The sequence below is a fragment of the Notolepis coatsorum genome (genome assembly GCF_963971535.1).
Source record: "Notolepis coatsorum genome assembly, chromosome: 1".
NCBI classification, from domain to species: domain Eukaryota; kingdom Metazoa; phylum Chordata; class Actinopteri; order Aulopiformes; family Paralepididae; genus Notolepis; species Notolepis coatsorum.
The window spans coordinates 152029151-152041359 of NC_140165.1; the positions used below are offsets into that span (position 1 = coordinate 152029151).

Sequence of the window (12209 nt, forward strand, 5' to 3'; positions counted from 1 at the left end):
AGACACAGCACACACACACAGACACACAGACACACACAGACACACACACACACACACAGTCGCACAGACATACACACCGACACACACACACACACACACATTCCCTGTGTCACAATACACGCATACAATACACACACGTCTGTACACAGACGCACACACACACAGACACACACACACAATACACACATACAATACACACACGTCTGTACACAGACGCACACACACACAGACACACACACACATACACACACACACACACACACAAACACACACACACACACACACATCTCACTAAATCTTTATTTCTCTTCGATGTTCTTAATGTTTTACATCATATCGTGTGTGTACATCATATCTTGTTTATCTCTCTTCGATGTTCTTAATGTTTTTATCTAAATCTATGTTCTTCTTAATGTCTTTATCTCTCTTCGATGTTCTTAATGTTTTTATCTCTCTCCGATGTTAAATCTACGTGTCATCTTAATGTACGTCATGTCATATCTGACATGATATGACACGTCATCATATCTGTCATGTGGGGGCAGGACTGAGAGGGGATTTAGGGGACAAGCAGGGGGATTGAGAGGGAGTGTTTTTTGTTCAAGCTGTGGTGATCCTCTGCTCGATCCATAGCTCTGCTGTTGAAACTTCTTTTCCTAAATAAATTACCTACTTGTTAAAATTGGAAATATCGTCTCCTGCTGTGTTAAACAACCATCAGCCACAACAGTTACTTTGTTATTCCCCCCCCCTATCTATGTAAAGCGACCTTGGGTCTCTTGAAAGGCGCTATATAAAATGAAGCTATTATTATTATTGTTATTATTATTATTATCATCACATCTGTGCGGGAGCTCACAAATAGACTGTTAGTCTCAGTGAAGTTTCAACGGAGGTCATCTATTCTAACCAACAAATTGAAGTAGAAAGCATTTCGTGACCAATCTTATTTGGAATCATGACACACAAAATAATTTGCTTTTTATTTGAAACAATATCTAATCGCGTTTGGAGGTTGGTGTTTTGCGTCTGCCCCCCCGTGCCAAACAAGCAGGCCAACCTCTTGTTCGCGTGTGAGCCCGTTATAATTACACTACTGTCGCTATTTTACAATGAACTATAATGAATTACGGGTCATACAGAAGTTGAACACTAATGCACGGAAGCTTATTTCCGCCTTGAAACTAATGCAGGACTGAGGAGTGCTTATGCGTAGTAACGATATTCTACCACTGGGCGTCAGGTAAGTGTGGTCTGACCTGTGCGTAGATGTAAGCACGGAGTCAAGTTCAAATCGAAATTGATGAATCCCACTCTTTGCTTAGAAATGATCGTACGCACAGGGTAAGCACAGATCTGTGCGTAGAACACGTTGATGAATGAGGGCCCAGGTGGTATCAGATGAGATTTCAATGAGTTCTTCCAAGAGTTTGGATGGAGATGTGTCAGGAAGCTTTGTCTCAATGTTGTCTGTAAAGGTTTTATTTATCCAGAGTAACTTGGTGATCCTTTTCTGTGTTTTATTAAATAATGATTTTCAGATTTTGAGAAATGGTCAAACTTATCCAAATATGGTATTTTCATGGAAAACAGTGCAGCTGCAACAGATAGCACTTTAGTGATAATTTTCTGTAATCCAAAAAGAATTAGAATAAAGCTCAGCTGGTGTTCCCAGACAGACAAAGATGTTTGTGACAGTGGAACGAGGAAGTATTGGCACATGGAGGACGCCATTTTACCTTGACACAGAAATCTACTCTTTGAGAAAACTCTTGAATTTTGTTTGTTGAGAAAACCAGTATTTGTTTTGTCACTGGACCAACCAACTATAAAATAAAACGTAAACGTATTATCGGACCAAGCAATGCCCGGCCACGCGGCCCAGAAGGGCCCAGACCGAGTTGGCCAAACCTGGGATCTTGTGTACATGAGTTGGTAAGCCAACCCTATACTGTTATTTCTCCATCTTCTTTGAAAGCCACATGATTTCAAATGTTCCTAATTTCTTCCTCAATACTAGACTTCAATCTTAGGGCTAGAGCTTGGATCTCCAAACGAACTATCAGTAATGTGGGAGTATAAAAACCTGATGAATCTCTCCTCCTGCAGAGCCACATGTTGGGCCAGTTCAGGCACATCATAGCCCAGCTGCTCAAGGTACTTGGCCTCTGAAATGATCTCCTTGAGTTCTGGAGCAAAGTTCACTATGTACCGTTCACCCCTCTCCAGGTCACCTTCGGCTGCTGGAGTCATCTTAAGAGGACAGAGAAAAGAGAAATATCAAGATAAACAGATGTGTGGGAGGGGGGAGTTAGAGAAAGTACAGTAAAAGTCCACTTAAAATATTTGTCTTCTTGAGACAAAGTAATTATCTTGATATTGGTTGACTGTGATTCAGATTCAGATTACTTTATTCACCATATTGTACAGGTACAAATGGAACGTGATTTGACATTAAAGTGCATGATTTTTTTCACAAATAGGAACAACATAATAATAATAATGATAAATAAATAAGTGCAAAACAGGACAGAACAGTGAGACAACAATAAGACAGTAAAGTGCAGTGGTAGGGGACATGGATACAGTGCAGCACAGTTCAAGTCCAGAGGTCCAGCCCTAGCAGCTCGCCATAGAGGGGGGGAGGGGCGGGAGCAGGGGGACACCGGACTCATTTACCAGGCGAGCTGCTGAGGGGAAGAAGCTGAGTCTATGGCGGAATTTAATGTCTTGGGCAGCCATAGCCGCCTGCCGTGGGGGAGCATAATGAAGAGGCCGTGACCCGGGTGGGCGGGGTCTGCCATGATCTTCCTCGCCCTCCTCAAGGCCCTGGTGGATTATAGGGACTCGAGGGAGGGAAGGGGGCAGCCGATCGTGGTAGGGGAGACAGGATGACTCAGATCATTTAAGGTGTAAAGTTACAGACCATCTCAGACTGGGGTTGACTTACAGTGATGACCCCTGAGCTGCTCATCTTGACCAGCAGGGTTCTCTTCATCAGAGGGGGCAGTTTCTGTTGTGTCTCCTCTCGCCAGCGCTGGTACTTCTCCACCTCGTAGGCCCTCATTCGCTTCCCCACCTCCAGGTACTTGGCCTTGGCCTGAGACAGTAGAACACAAAGAAGGACAAGACCTCTAAATGATACAACAGTTCATGCAGTACAATAGCACTGGAACTACTCTATTCTCTGTAGATGCATCACTCTACTCAAAGTCATACTGTACATCAGCACGGCTATGATGATCTCTATTGCTGTGTTGATAAACAGCATAATGTACTCCCCCTTGCATGATGACTGCTTCATACAACATTGTACTATCTAAAGAGTTAAATATTTACTTGTTATTTTAATGACAAGAATTGTGTAGTGTGTACAATAACAGCTCTGACCGCTCTGCCCTGTTCACTCTCCAGCATCTCCGGCACCTCCATGAAGCGGAGGATGGTGTCTTTGATGCGATGGAAGAGGAAACGCTCCCAGTAGATAGCCCCTGCCACGGGAGGCTGGCCCTTATTCAGCGGAGGGTTGTCCATGTTCTTCTCAAAGATCCCTTTTATGAAGTCCACCTACCCCGTGGCAAACATAGATGAGAGAGAGAGAGAGAGAGAGAGAGAGAGAGAGAGAGAGAGAGAGAGAGAGAGAGAGAGAGAGAGACTCTTCTTGAATCATCATCACAATGCAGTACAAATGTGATAATAACTAGGAGGTAGCATTCACTCAGACTCACAGAAATTCATTCTCACTCGGTCTCACTATCACTGACACTAGAACTGCAGCTCAGATTCACTCAAATTCACACTGGCATACGGAAATCGACAAATCAACACGTTTCCTCTGGTACCTCTTTGCCGTACTGAGCTAGAACGTCATTAAACTTCATCATTATTTGGTTATTGATGGCCTCTCTGGATCGGATGTGTTTAAACTTCAGCAGCATGTCAAAGGCAGCCTCTGCAGAGCGCAGCGTCTTGAAAGACTGGTTGATGAAGTTGATAGCCTCTCCCTCAATAGCCTGAGTACACATTAGAATGGGATGGGTGAATCATGGGAGTGTAATGATATAAGGAGCCATTCAAATGTCATTGGGATGTCCTAACCTGAACCCACCTCAACCTGAGCCTTGAATTCGTTCATGATAATAGTCCAGCTGCCCACTTTAGAGATGCTGAAAGGGTCAAATTTGAGCTCCTCAATGGGCACCACCAGGCTATCCACCCTATGCAGCACATCATCAATGCACTTCACATCACCTGTCACAGCTTTCAGCTCTGGTCCAAAGATAATATAGAACTCTTCCAGAATCTGCAGAAAAACAGAGACATTGATACATTTTCAATGTCTAGTATACATTTGTTGGACAGACAGAGTTGACATTATGTTCTAATTAAAAAATAAACCAACAGACAGTAATACCTTCCGTCAACTTTCTATGCATTCATTGACGGATCAATGTAGCTGCAGCCTTATTTAGCGCATCATGCAGACATACTCTTGCTAGTCTGGACTGGTCCGCCATCGAGCTGCTGCAGGGTTTAATCTGAAATAACCTGTTGTGTCTCTAGAGCCTCCTTTCTCTCTTTCACACAAAGATAAATCTACTCTAAATGAAAGTGAAACTTAAGCTACTTAGCATACACTGGTGGGGGTGGTGGGCAAGTAATGTACTTGGTGGATGCCTGAACACCTAGTAGCACCGGTATCAGCGACTACCGCGGCAAGCCTAATTTACAGTGCCTATGTTACAGTCACAGCCAGGGCCTGTCTCGCACCTGCTGCTTCCACGCCCTTATATGGGCAGCTTCCTGCTCCTGTTTCAACACGCTGTCAGCCGGGATCAATCTCCACACCTGAGACTCGTCAGATCATCACCAGCTCTGATATGAGCCATGCGTCTCCTGCCGCTCACCGTCCGAGTGTTGCTACACCTACCTAGGATCGCCTGCCATTCGGTCTACGCTGTCTCCCGAGACACCACCCACCTGGACGTTCCTGTGGATCACGAGGAGTGCTCCTGCTCGCACCTGTCGCACATTCCTATTTCATTCTAAAAACCCTGTCTGCATGGTACCTTGGTATTAAACAACCTAAACCGCCTCATTCTCCTCTCCCTGTGTTCTGCTCTTGGGCTCCAGTTATCGCTACCCTAACAGCCGAATGTTTACATGTAATGCAAGACTTGGAGATGGCAGTGAAAACACTTGTCTTATTTATTTTGGTGCATATTTCAGCAACAGTGTGGAGGTCTAATTATCATCATTAGTCATTTGTTTAAACTTCAAAGAAAATAAAGAAATGCAGTGAATTACATCATTTCTAGTAGGTAACCAAGGGATGTTCAAACAAGTCTCACACCAAGTAAGCCCATTAATGACTTGCAGATTAATTGAATGACCCCATCCTATTCCTTGTTCTCATAGGCACAGTAGCCTACTTGTAGATTTGCAAACATTTTGTTATCCATATAGCCTATCGGTACAGAAATCCATAAGATGGTTGTTAATAGCTGCTGCTGTTTTATCATCAACTGAACTAGGTAGCAGCATCAACAACTGTTTGTGTTTTATCATCAACTGAACTGCGTAGCAGCATCAACAACTGTTTGTGTGGCTCTAGGACACAGTGGAGGCACACAAGCTCCTGTTTCCTTTGTAACTTGGCTGCCTTGAATTGTGAAATAAATGGGTGGAGAACAAAAACAAAAGGTATGATTCAAATATATTCCCTCAGAATCAATGGCAGCTTTATTCAACAGTCAGAATAACATCTTAACCCTTTCACTACCACACTACAGAAGTTTAACCCTTTCACTACCACACTACAAAGTGGTAACGCTGTATGTGGTGTGGTAGTGAAAGGGTTAACCTTCTATAGTGTGGTAGTGAAAGGGTTAAACCCCTTTTACTTGGCAACGTTGAGAGCTTCTTTTCTCAGATTTTTCTCTCGTATAGCTGGAAAGGGAACACAACTCCTCAATTGGGCTGGCTTTAATTTGTTTCTTACTTTTATTGATTTAATTATTTGGGCAATTAAAAGATATATACCATGAGCCATACCTTGCCATATCCAATTGACGCCCCTGGATGTGACTGTACTGACCTGAAGGATGTCGTACAGGTCCTGGCAGATGGAAGCCATATAATCAGTCTTCTCAAACAGCCTCTTACGGTCAAACTCCCAGCGGGGATCCCTGTCCGATGTCTCGATCTTAGCACGCATCTCAAAATAACATGCCTTCCACTGGTCCAGAACCTGCTTACTATCCTGGGCTTTGGCCATCGCCACCTCTCTCTTATCTCTGGTCATAAAACAGAACATAGTGGAGTCACACAAAGCCATAGAAAACATATAATTAGAAAGAAATAGAGTTTGGTTGACTACTAAAGTACATTTGAATTACAGGTTTCAGTTTGGATTCAACCTACAGCTAAAATCGGAAGCGCAATCAGGAAGCTCCAATATAACACACGTGAGGTAGGCAAAAGATAAGAACACGCACTTGAAAAGCACTCGGACATTGATGACACGAGCCACACGCTCAGACAGTTCCCAGGCGATGCGCTCCATGAGAGGGACCATTCGCTCATCTTTGTTGTAATGGCTGGAGATGATCCACACCATTCGCAGGCTAGTCATCATTGCAGGAATGGTGTCCAGGATCACACCAAAGTCTACTCCTGTGGCCAAGTTCTAGAACAGGAATGGGCAACTTTGATTGGAGGTGGAGGCCCAAACAGAATTCTTTAGCCATACTGATGGAGCCAGAATTGGGGTGTGCGTTGTAGAGACCCACGTATGAAGTAAACCTTTACATGGTATAATACGCCATAGCTACTAAATATTGTGATGTTATGTTTACATTTAGTAAGAATTAAATACAAATAAAAACATGTAAATCTAAAGATCTGATTCACAGCTGTTAAAAGTGTGTCTGACTGGCAGCTAAACCAGTGTTCGAATTATGTGGGGGCCAATCGGGGCTCAGCCCCCATAGATAGAGTCTGAGCCCCCATAGTCAACAATACCTGTGGGGGTCTCTCAAAAAAGTAATATTACATTTTTTCTTTTTTATATATATATTTTTTTCAATGTACGAATTAGTATTATTTATGTTACCTAAATAAATTGTTAATAGATAATATTTGTCTTTTCAGTTTTTAAAATAACCGAGTAATTAATGTTGTGGAATAGGCTGCGTTTCACCTCCAAGCCGCTGTGTCGCCCATGAGCGTGTCTAACGCTACTCCAACCCATTTGGTGAAGAAGAAGCAGCCAGCTTAACGTTATGTAAACACTCAATGTGTCCTGCAACTGTGACTCAAGTAAAAAGTAAAGTTTTTTTTTTTTTTTCGTTTTTGATTTATAATATAAACAAATAAATGTTCATTCAAGTTCATAAATTTGGTCTAATTCTTCTAATAAAATTGTATTATTTGATCAGATGCTAAATGCAAATAAGTACATATGGCATTATATATCAGAGGTGAGTAAGAAAATTAACAAATATTGATGGTTAAGAATGAGACTGAATAATGACATCACACAATTGATTGATTGAAAACTGTAACATATTGCAGAATGGGCACAATACAGTACGGCTCAATACACACAATTGTTAAGGGGATGCAGACCAGAGAAATACTTTCATCTTGTTTACATCAGGGTCCCCCATTTTCAATTCATAATGACATTTATGACATACACAACATACAGATATACAGATATATCATGACATTAATGACATACATGATGACAGATATACAGTACTCTTACATTTGTGACATACAATATATACAAATATACAGTACTGTTAAACAGAGATCCTAACAGAAAATGTACATTAGGAGGGGGGGTTTGGACATTTACGGGGGCCAGTTTAATTAGTTTTCATTAGTATTAGACTCTGATCCTAATGAGATATTCCTCTAACAGGACGCATACTTAAGTCCTGTGCCAACCAGCTAGCCCCTGTGTTCACCGCCATATTTAATCAATCCCTGGCGGAGTCAGTGGTCCCTGCCTGCTTCAAGATGTCTACCATCATCCCTGTACCGAAGAAACCCTCCCCAACATGTCTCAATGACTACAGACCGGTGGCACTCACCTCTGTGGTCATGAAATGTTTCGAGAGGCTGGTCAAGGATCACATTTGTGCCTCCCTCCCCAGTGATATGGACCCTATGCAATTTGCATACAGGACAAACAGGTCCACTGACGACGCGGTCTCCCAGGTACTGCACAGCACCCTCTCTCACCTTGACCGCCAGAAGGGGGGCTATGTGAGACTGTTGTTCATTGACTACAGCTCAGCGTTCAACACCATAGTCCCCACCAGACTGGTGGACAAGCTGATCGAGCTGGGTCTGAGCTCTGCTCTGAGCGCCTGGGTACTGGACTTTCTGAGTGAAAGACCCCAGGCGGTCAGGGTGGGGGGTCAGACCTCCAACACCATCACCCTGAGCATCGGGTCCCCCCAGGGCTGTGTTCTGAGCCCCCTGCTGTACTCACTCTACACACACGATTGTGTGGCCAAGTTCAGCTCCAACTCCATAGTGAAGTTTGCAGACGACACGGTGGTGGTGGGGCTGATCTCGGACAACGACGAGAAGGCCTACCGGGAGGAGGTTGAGGTACTGGAACGCTGGTGCCAGGACAACAGCCTGCTCCTGAACATTGGTAAAACCAAGGAGCTGATCGTGGATTATAGGAGAGGACAGCAGGAGACACACACACCACTGAGGATAAACAGGGCTACCGTGGACAGGGTGAGCAGCTTTAAGTACCTGGGGGTCCACATCTCAGAGGATCTGACATGGTCAACACACATAGACACAGTCGTAAAAAAGGCGAAGCAGCGCCTCTACCACCTGAGACAGTTAAGGAAGTTCAGAGTATCGGGGAAGATACTCCAGTCCTTCTACTCCGGAGCTGTAGAGAGCATCTTGACTGGAAACATCACTGCCTGGTATGGAAACAGCACGGCACAGGACAAGAAGGCCCTACAGAGAGTGGTGCGCTCAGCCGAGCGTACCACGGGTATTGCACTACCTCCCCTGCAGGTTCTATACAACAAGAGGTGCAAATCCAGAGCCTGCAGAATAATGAAAGACCCTCACCACCCCAACAACAGCCTGTTCCAGCTGCTGAGGTCAGGCAGACGCCTGCGAACCCCAGCTACTAGGACAGAGAGGCTTCGGCTCAGCTTCTTCCCCCAGGCCATCAGAGCCTTGAACAATGAACACTGAGTGCCACAGAACACTGAACTCTCCACACACAAGCACACATGAGCACACACACGACACGCACGCTGTGCACACTAGCAGCCACTTTAACATGAGCAAGCACACACTCATGGCCACAAAGGAAAGGTCACTTTAAAAATAGTATAGCAACAGTAACAGTGTATTGCACTACCAAAGGACCTAGCATGTCCTATATGCTCTGTAAATAACTATGTACAGATACCGAGATGTCCCACCATGTTACCTGTTACCTGTTTATTGCACAATGTTGTTTTTTATTGGATTCTATTATATGTTGTACCACTGTATTGCACATTGTTGCGGGCAAGACCACCCGCATTTCATTGTATACTTGTATGCCGTGACAAATAAAACTCTTGACTTGACTCTTGACTCTTAAATATGACTTCGAAAACAGCCAAAATGTCAGGGAAAAAAAAAGATTAAAAAAATAATTCAGGGGGCCCCCGTAGCTCTCAGGTGATAACTCGAACCCTGAGCTAAACTATCGATCTGGGGGCCTTATTTAAGAGGCCCGGGTCCTGGGAGTGTCTTGAGAGCCACCAGTTCCCCAACATTGTTCTACAACAGATTATATAAATGCTAATATGATGTTCATTAATACTGCATCTATAAACTGTGTATGTTGTGGCGACGGCTCACCTTGAAATGTCTCTCCAGCGTGCTGAGGAAGCGCACATTGTCGGCAGCCTCCACGTGGTGGTTGCTGAGCTCAGTAACAGTCAGCTCCAGGTTCTGGACGGTGCTGGGTTCTGCTCTGGTCATTGCCTCCAGGATCTTCCTCACCACCGGCAGCTTGAGCTGCTCACTCAGAGCACTCAGGATGGCTGTACGATCGCGCCAGAAATCGATCTCGGCAATGGGGCCTGGAGCCTGGAACACAATGGAGGAGGACTGATAATGTCTGTTTGGAATGAAGCAGCATCATCAGCATCATCAGCATCATCATCATCATCATCATCATCATTATTGACCATGGTAGGGAACATCAGGACGTGTACCCAGCAACAGTCTCAGTTGAATGGGGTTTTGCCATAGATGTATTTTTTAATAGCTTGATATGGAAACCATTTGAATCACAGGCTGTCATTTTAAATTACAAATGTATCACATATTGTGTCCTGTGATTCCAAATGTCAAAATATATTTCATTTATTTGAATATATTTTTAACATTTTAAATTGTGGCGCAAAATACACCTTGTAATTTTAAGTGACAGCCTGCTAGATGAGTACAACCAGCTTGGGATTCAAATGCTTTGCATTTCAAGCTGACATTTATTTTCTACATATAAAACCCCATTCAAACGGGGACTGTTCCTGGGTCCACTTCCTGATTTTCCCCAACGCGGTCTCTTCTAACTCAAGATCTGCTTAAAAGGGAGCGTAACTAACATGTGGCTTCTTCTTCTGCTGCTCCTCAATAATGATGACGATCTGAGCCTGCCAGTTCATCACACACTGCTCTAGCTTCTCCACCACCTCTGGATTGGACAGCAGCACCTCCACCTCTGGCTTCAGGTCGAGCTCAGGAATGTGCAGTTTAATCGAACCTGTAATGGAGAGAAGCTAACCTTCAGATCACAAGTTTCGAATGATGACAAATAAAGTGTTTTGCAAGCCCAAAATAGTCCTTGGGATCACTACTGTGTTAAACTGCTCTCCTTCCACCGTCATTTACATTGTCACTGACGCGGTGAGAATAAACAAACACACCTTCAAGCTGCTGAAGAGTACTGTTGATGTGACCTAAGAACTTGTGAGTGTGGTTGAGCAGCTCATCGCGAATCGCGAGAAACCGTCTCGATTCCACGGGCGCCCTCTCCTCCTGCCCCTGCTGATAACCTCCGTCAGTTATCTTTAGCTGGTTGACGGAGAGCAAGGGAATGTACACCTGTGACAATGGAAACAAATTAATCGCCTGCATTCTGCAGAGGATCAAGAAATATGTTACTTAGAAAGTCACTGGCCTGACGAGTCAGAATGATGATAGTGGCGTATTATACACACATGGCTGAGTAAGGTCTTCATCCTGAGAAGGGGGTGTCTATTCAGCACGGCACTCTCTATCAACCTGGGCATCATATTATTGGTCTCGGTCATGTCAACGGGTTCAACAATGGTCTCTAAATCAAACACACACACACACAAAAACATGATTCATCTGTTCAAGACATGCGCAATGAATGGTTTGACATGATTGTTCCTCTTGCGAGGCCCACCTTTGGTGTTCCTGAGAAAGTAGAGGGCAGTGGATTCCATGAACCTCTCAGGAATAGTGTTCACCCCAACATGTAGTTCAGTGTGGTACACCACTTGAACCCGAGTCATCTGGAAATACAAAAACACGTGTCTAGGTAGTGGTGGAGAGTTGACCCTGAATGCGGTGACTTCTGCAGTCTTAAAGTCAGGTTTGTGTCTCTGAGCGTCAAAACGCAGTAGAATCAACGATTTGTAACAATGTTTTTGAAAGGTACTATACAAATGAAGTTTAAATGATTATTAGAATATGTGGCGGCTACGTGGCGCAGTGGGCAAGGCGCTCGCAACGAATGCTGGAGACTAGGCTCGAACAGGATGCCTCCTGTTCGAGCCCCGCTCTCCACATTGCTTTCAGTTTAGCTGGTCGTCCACAGTAATACACATTGGCCGTATTACGGGGAGGGAAACTGAAGGGTGGGGATCGGGCGTTGTGGACAGCGACTCCTACAGGTCGGTTGGTGCGCCTGCGCAGTAGAATCAAGAAGCGACGGGGGCGGGGCCCCTCCAAAGCCCAGACCCCCGACGCTGAAAGATCGAGCCACGCAGGTGAAAAGATGCGACGGCTGTTACCTCGAGTATCGGAGGGGACTCGTGCTATGTATGACTTAGTCCACATTGCAGCCGGCTTGTGGGAGGCAAGAAACAACGTTCGAAGACAGGGGAGGGTTGAATTGGACGATATGAAAA

The 12209-nt window shown here is 44.5% G+C and overlaps 1 protein-coding gene across 1 annotated transcript in view; it reads right to left on the reverse strand.

Moving 5' to 3' along the window:
* The window catches only part of dnah10 (dynein axonemal heavy chain 10), a gene marked incomplete at both ends in the record, with an annotated part of 111143 nt that extends 99552 nt beyond the window's left edge, over positions 1 to 11591 (reverse strand). The window contains 12 exons of the mRNA XM_084307884.1: positions 2087 to 2253; positions 2951 to 3100; positions 3391 to 3567; positions 3843 to 4013; positions 4109 to 4303; positions 6098 to 6296; positions 6498 to 6688; positions 9904 to 10134; positions 10656 to 10813; positions 10977 to 11124; positions 11271 to 11386; positions 11483 to 11591. Of these exons, the coding sequence (XP_084164010.1) occupies positions 2087 to 2253; positions 2951 to 3100; positions 3391 to 3567; positions 3843 to 4013; positions 4109 to 4303; positions 6098 to 6296; positions 6498 to 6688; positions 9904 to 10134; positions 10656 to 10813; positions 10977 to 11124; positions 11271 to 11386; positions 11483 to 11591 (2012 nt within the window). The remainder of the gene's footprint in view (positions 1 to 2086; positions 2254 to 2950; positions 3101 to 3390; positions 3568 to 3842; positions 4014 to 4108; positions 4304 to 6097; positions 6297 to 6497; positions 6689 to 9903; positions 10135 to 10655; positions 10814 to 10976; positions 11125 to 11270; positions 11387 to 11482) is intronic.
* Between the last annotated feature and the right edge of the window lie 618 nt (positions 11592 to 12209).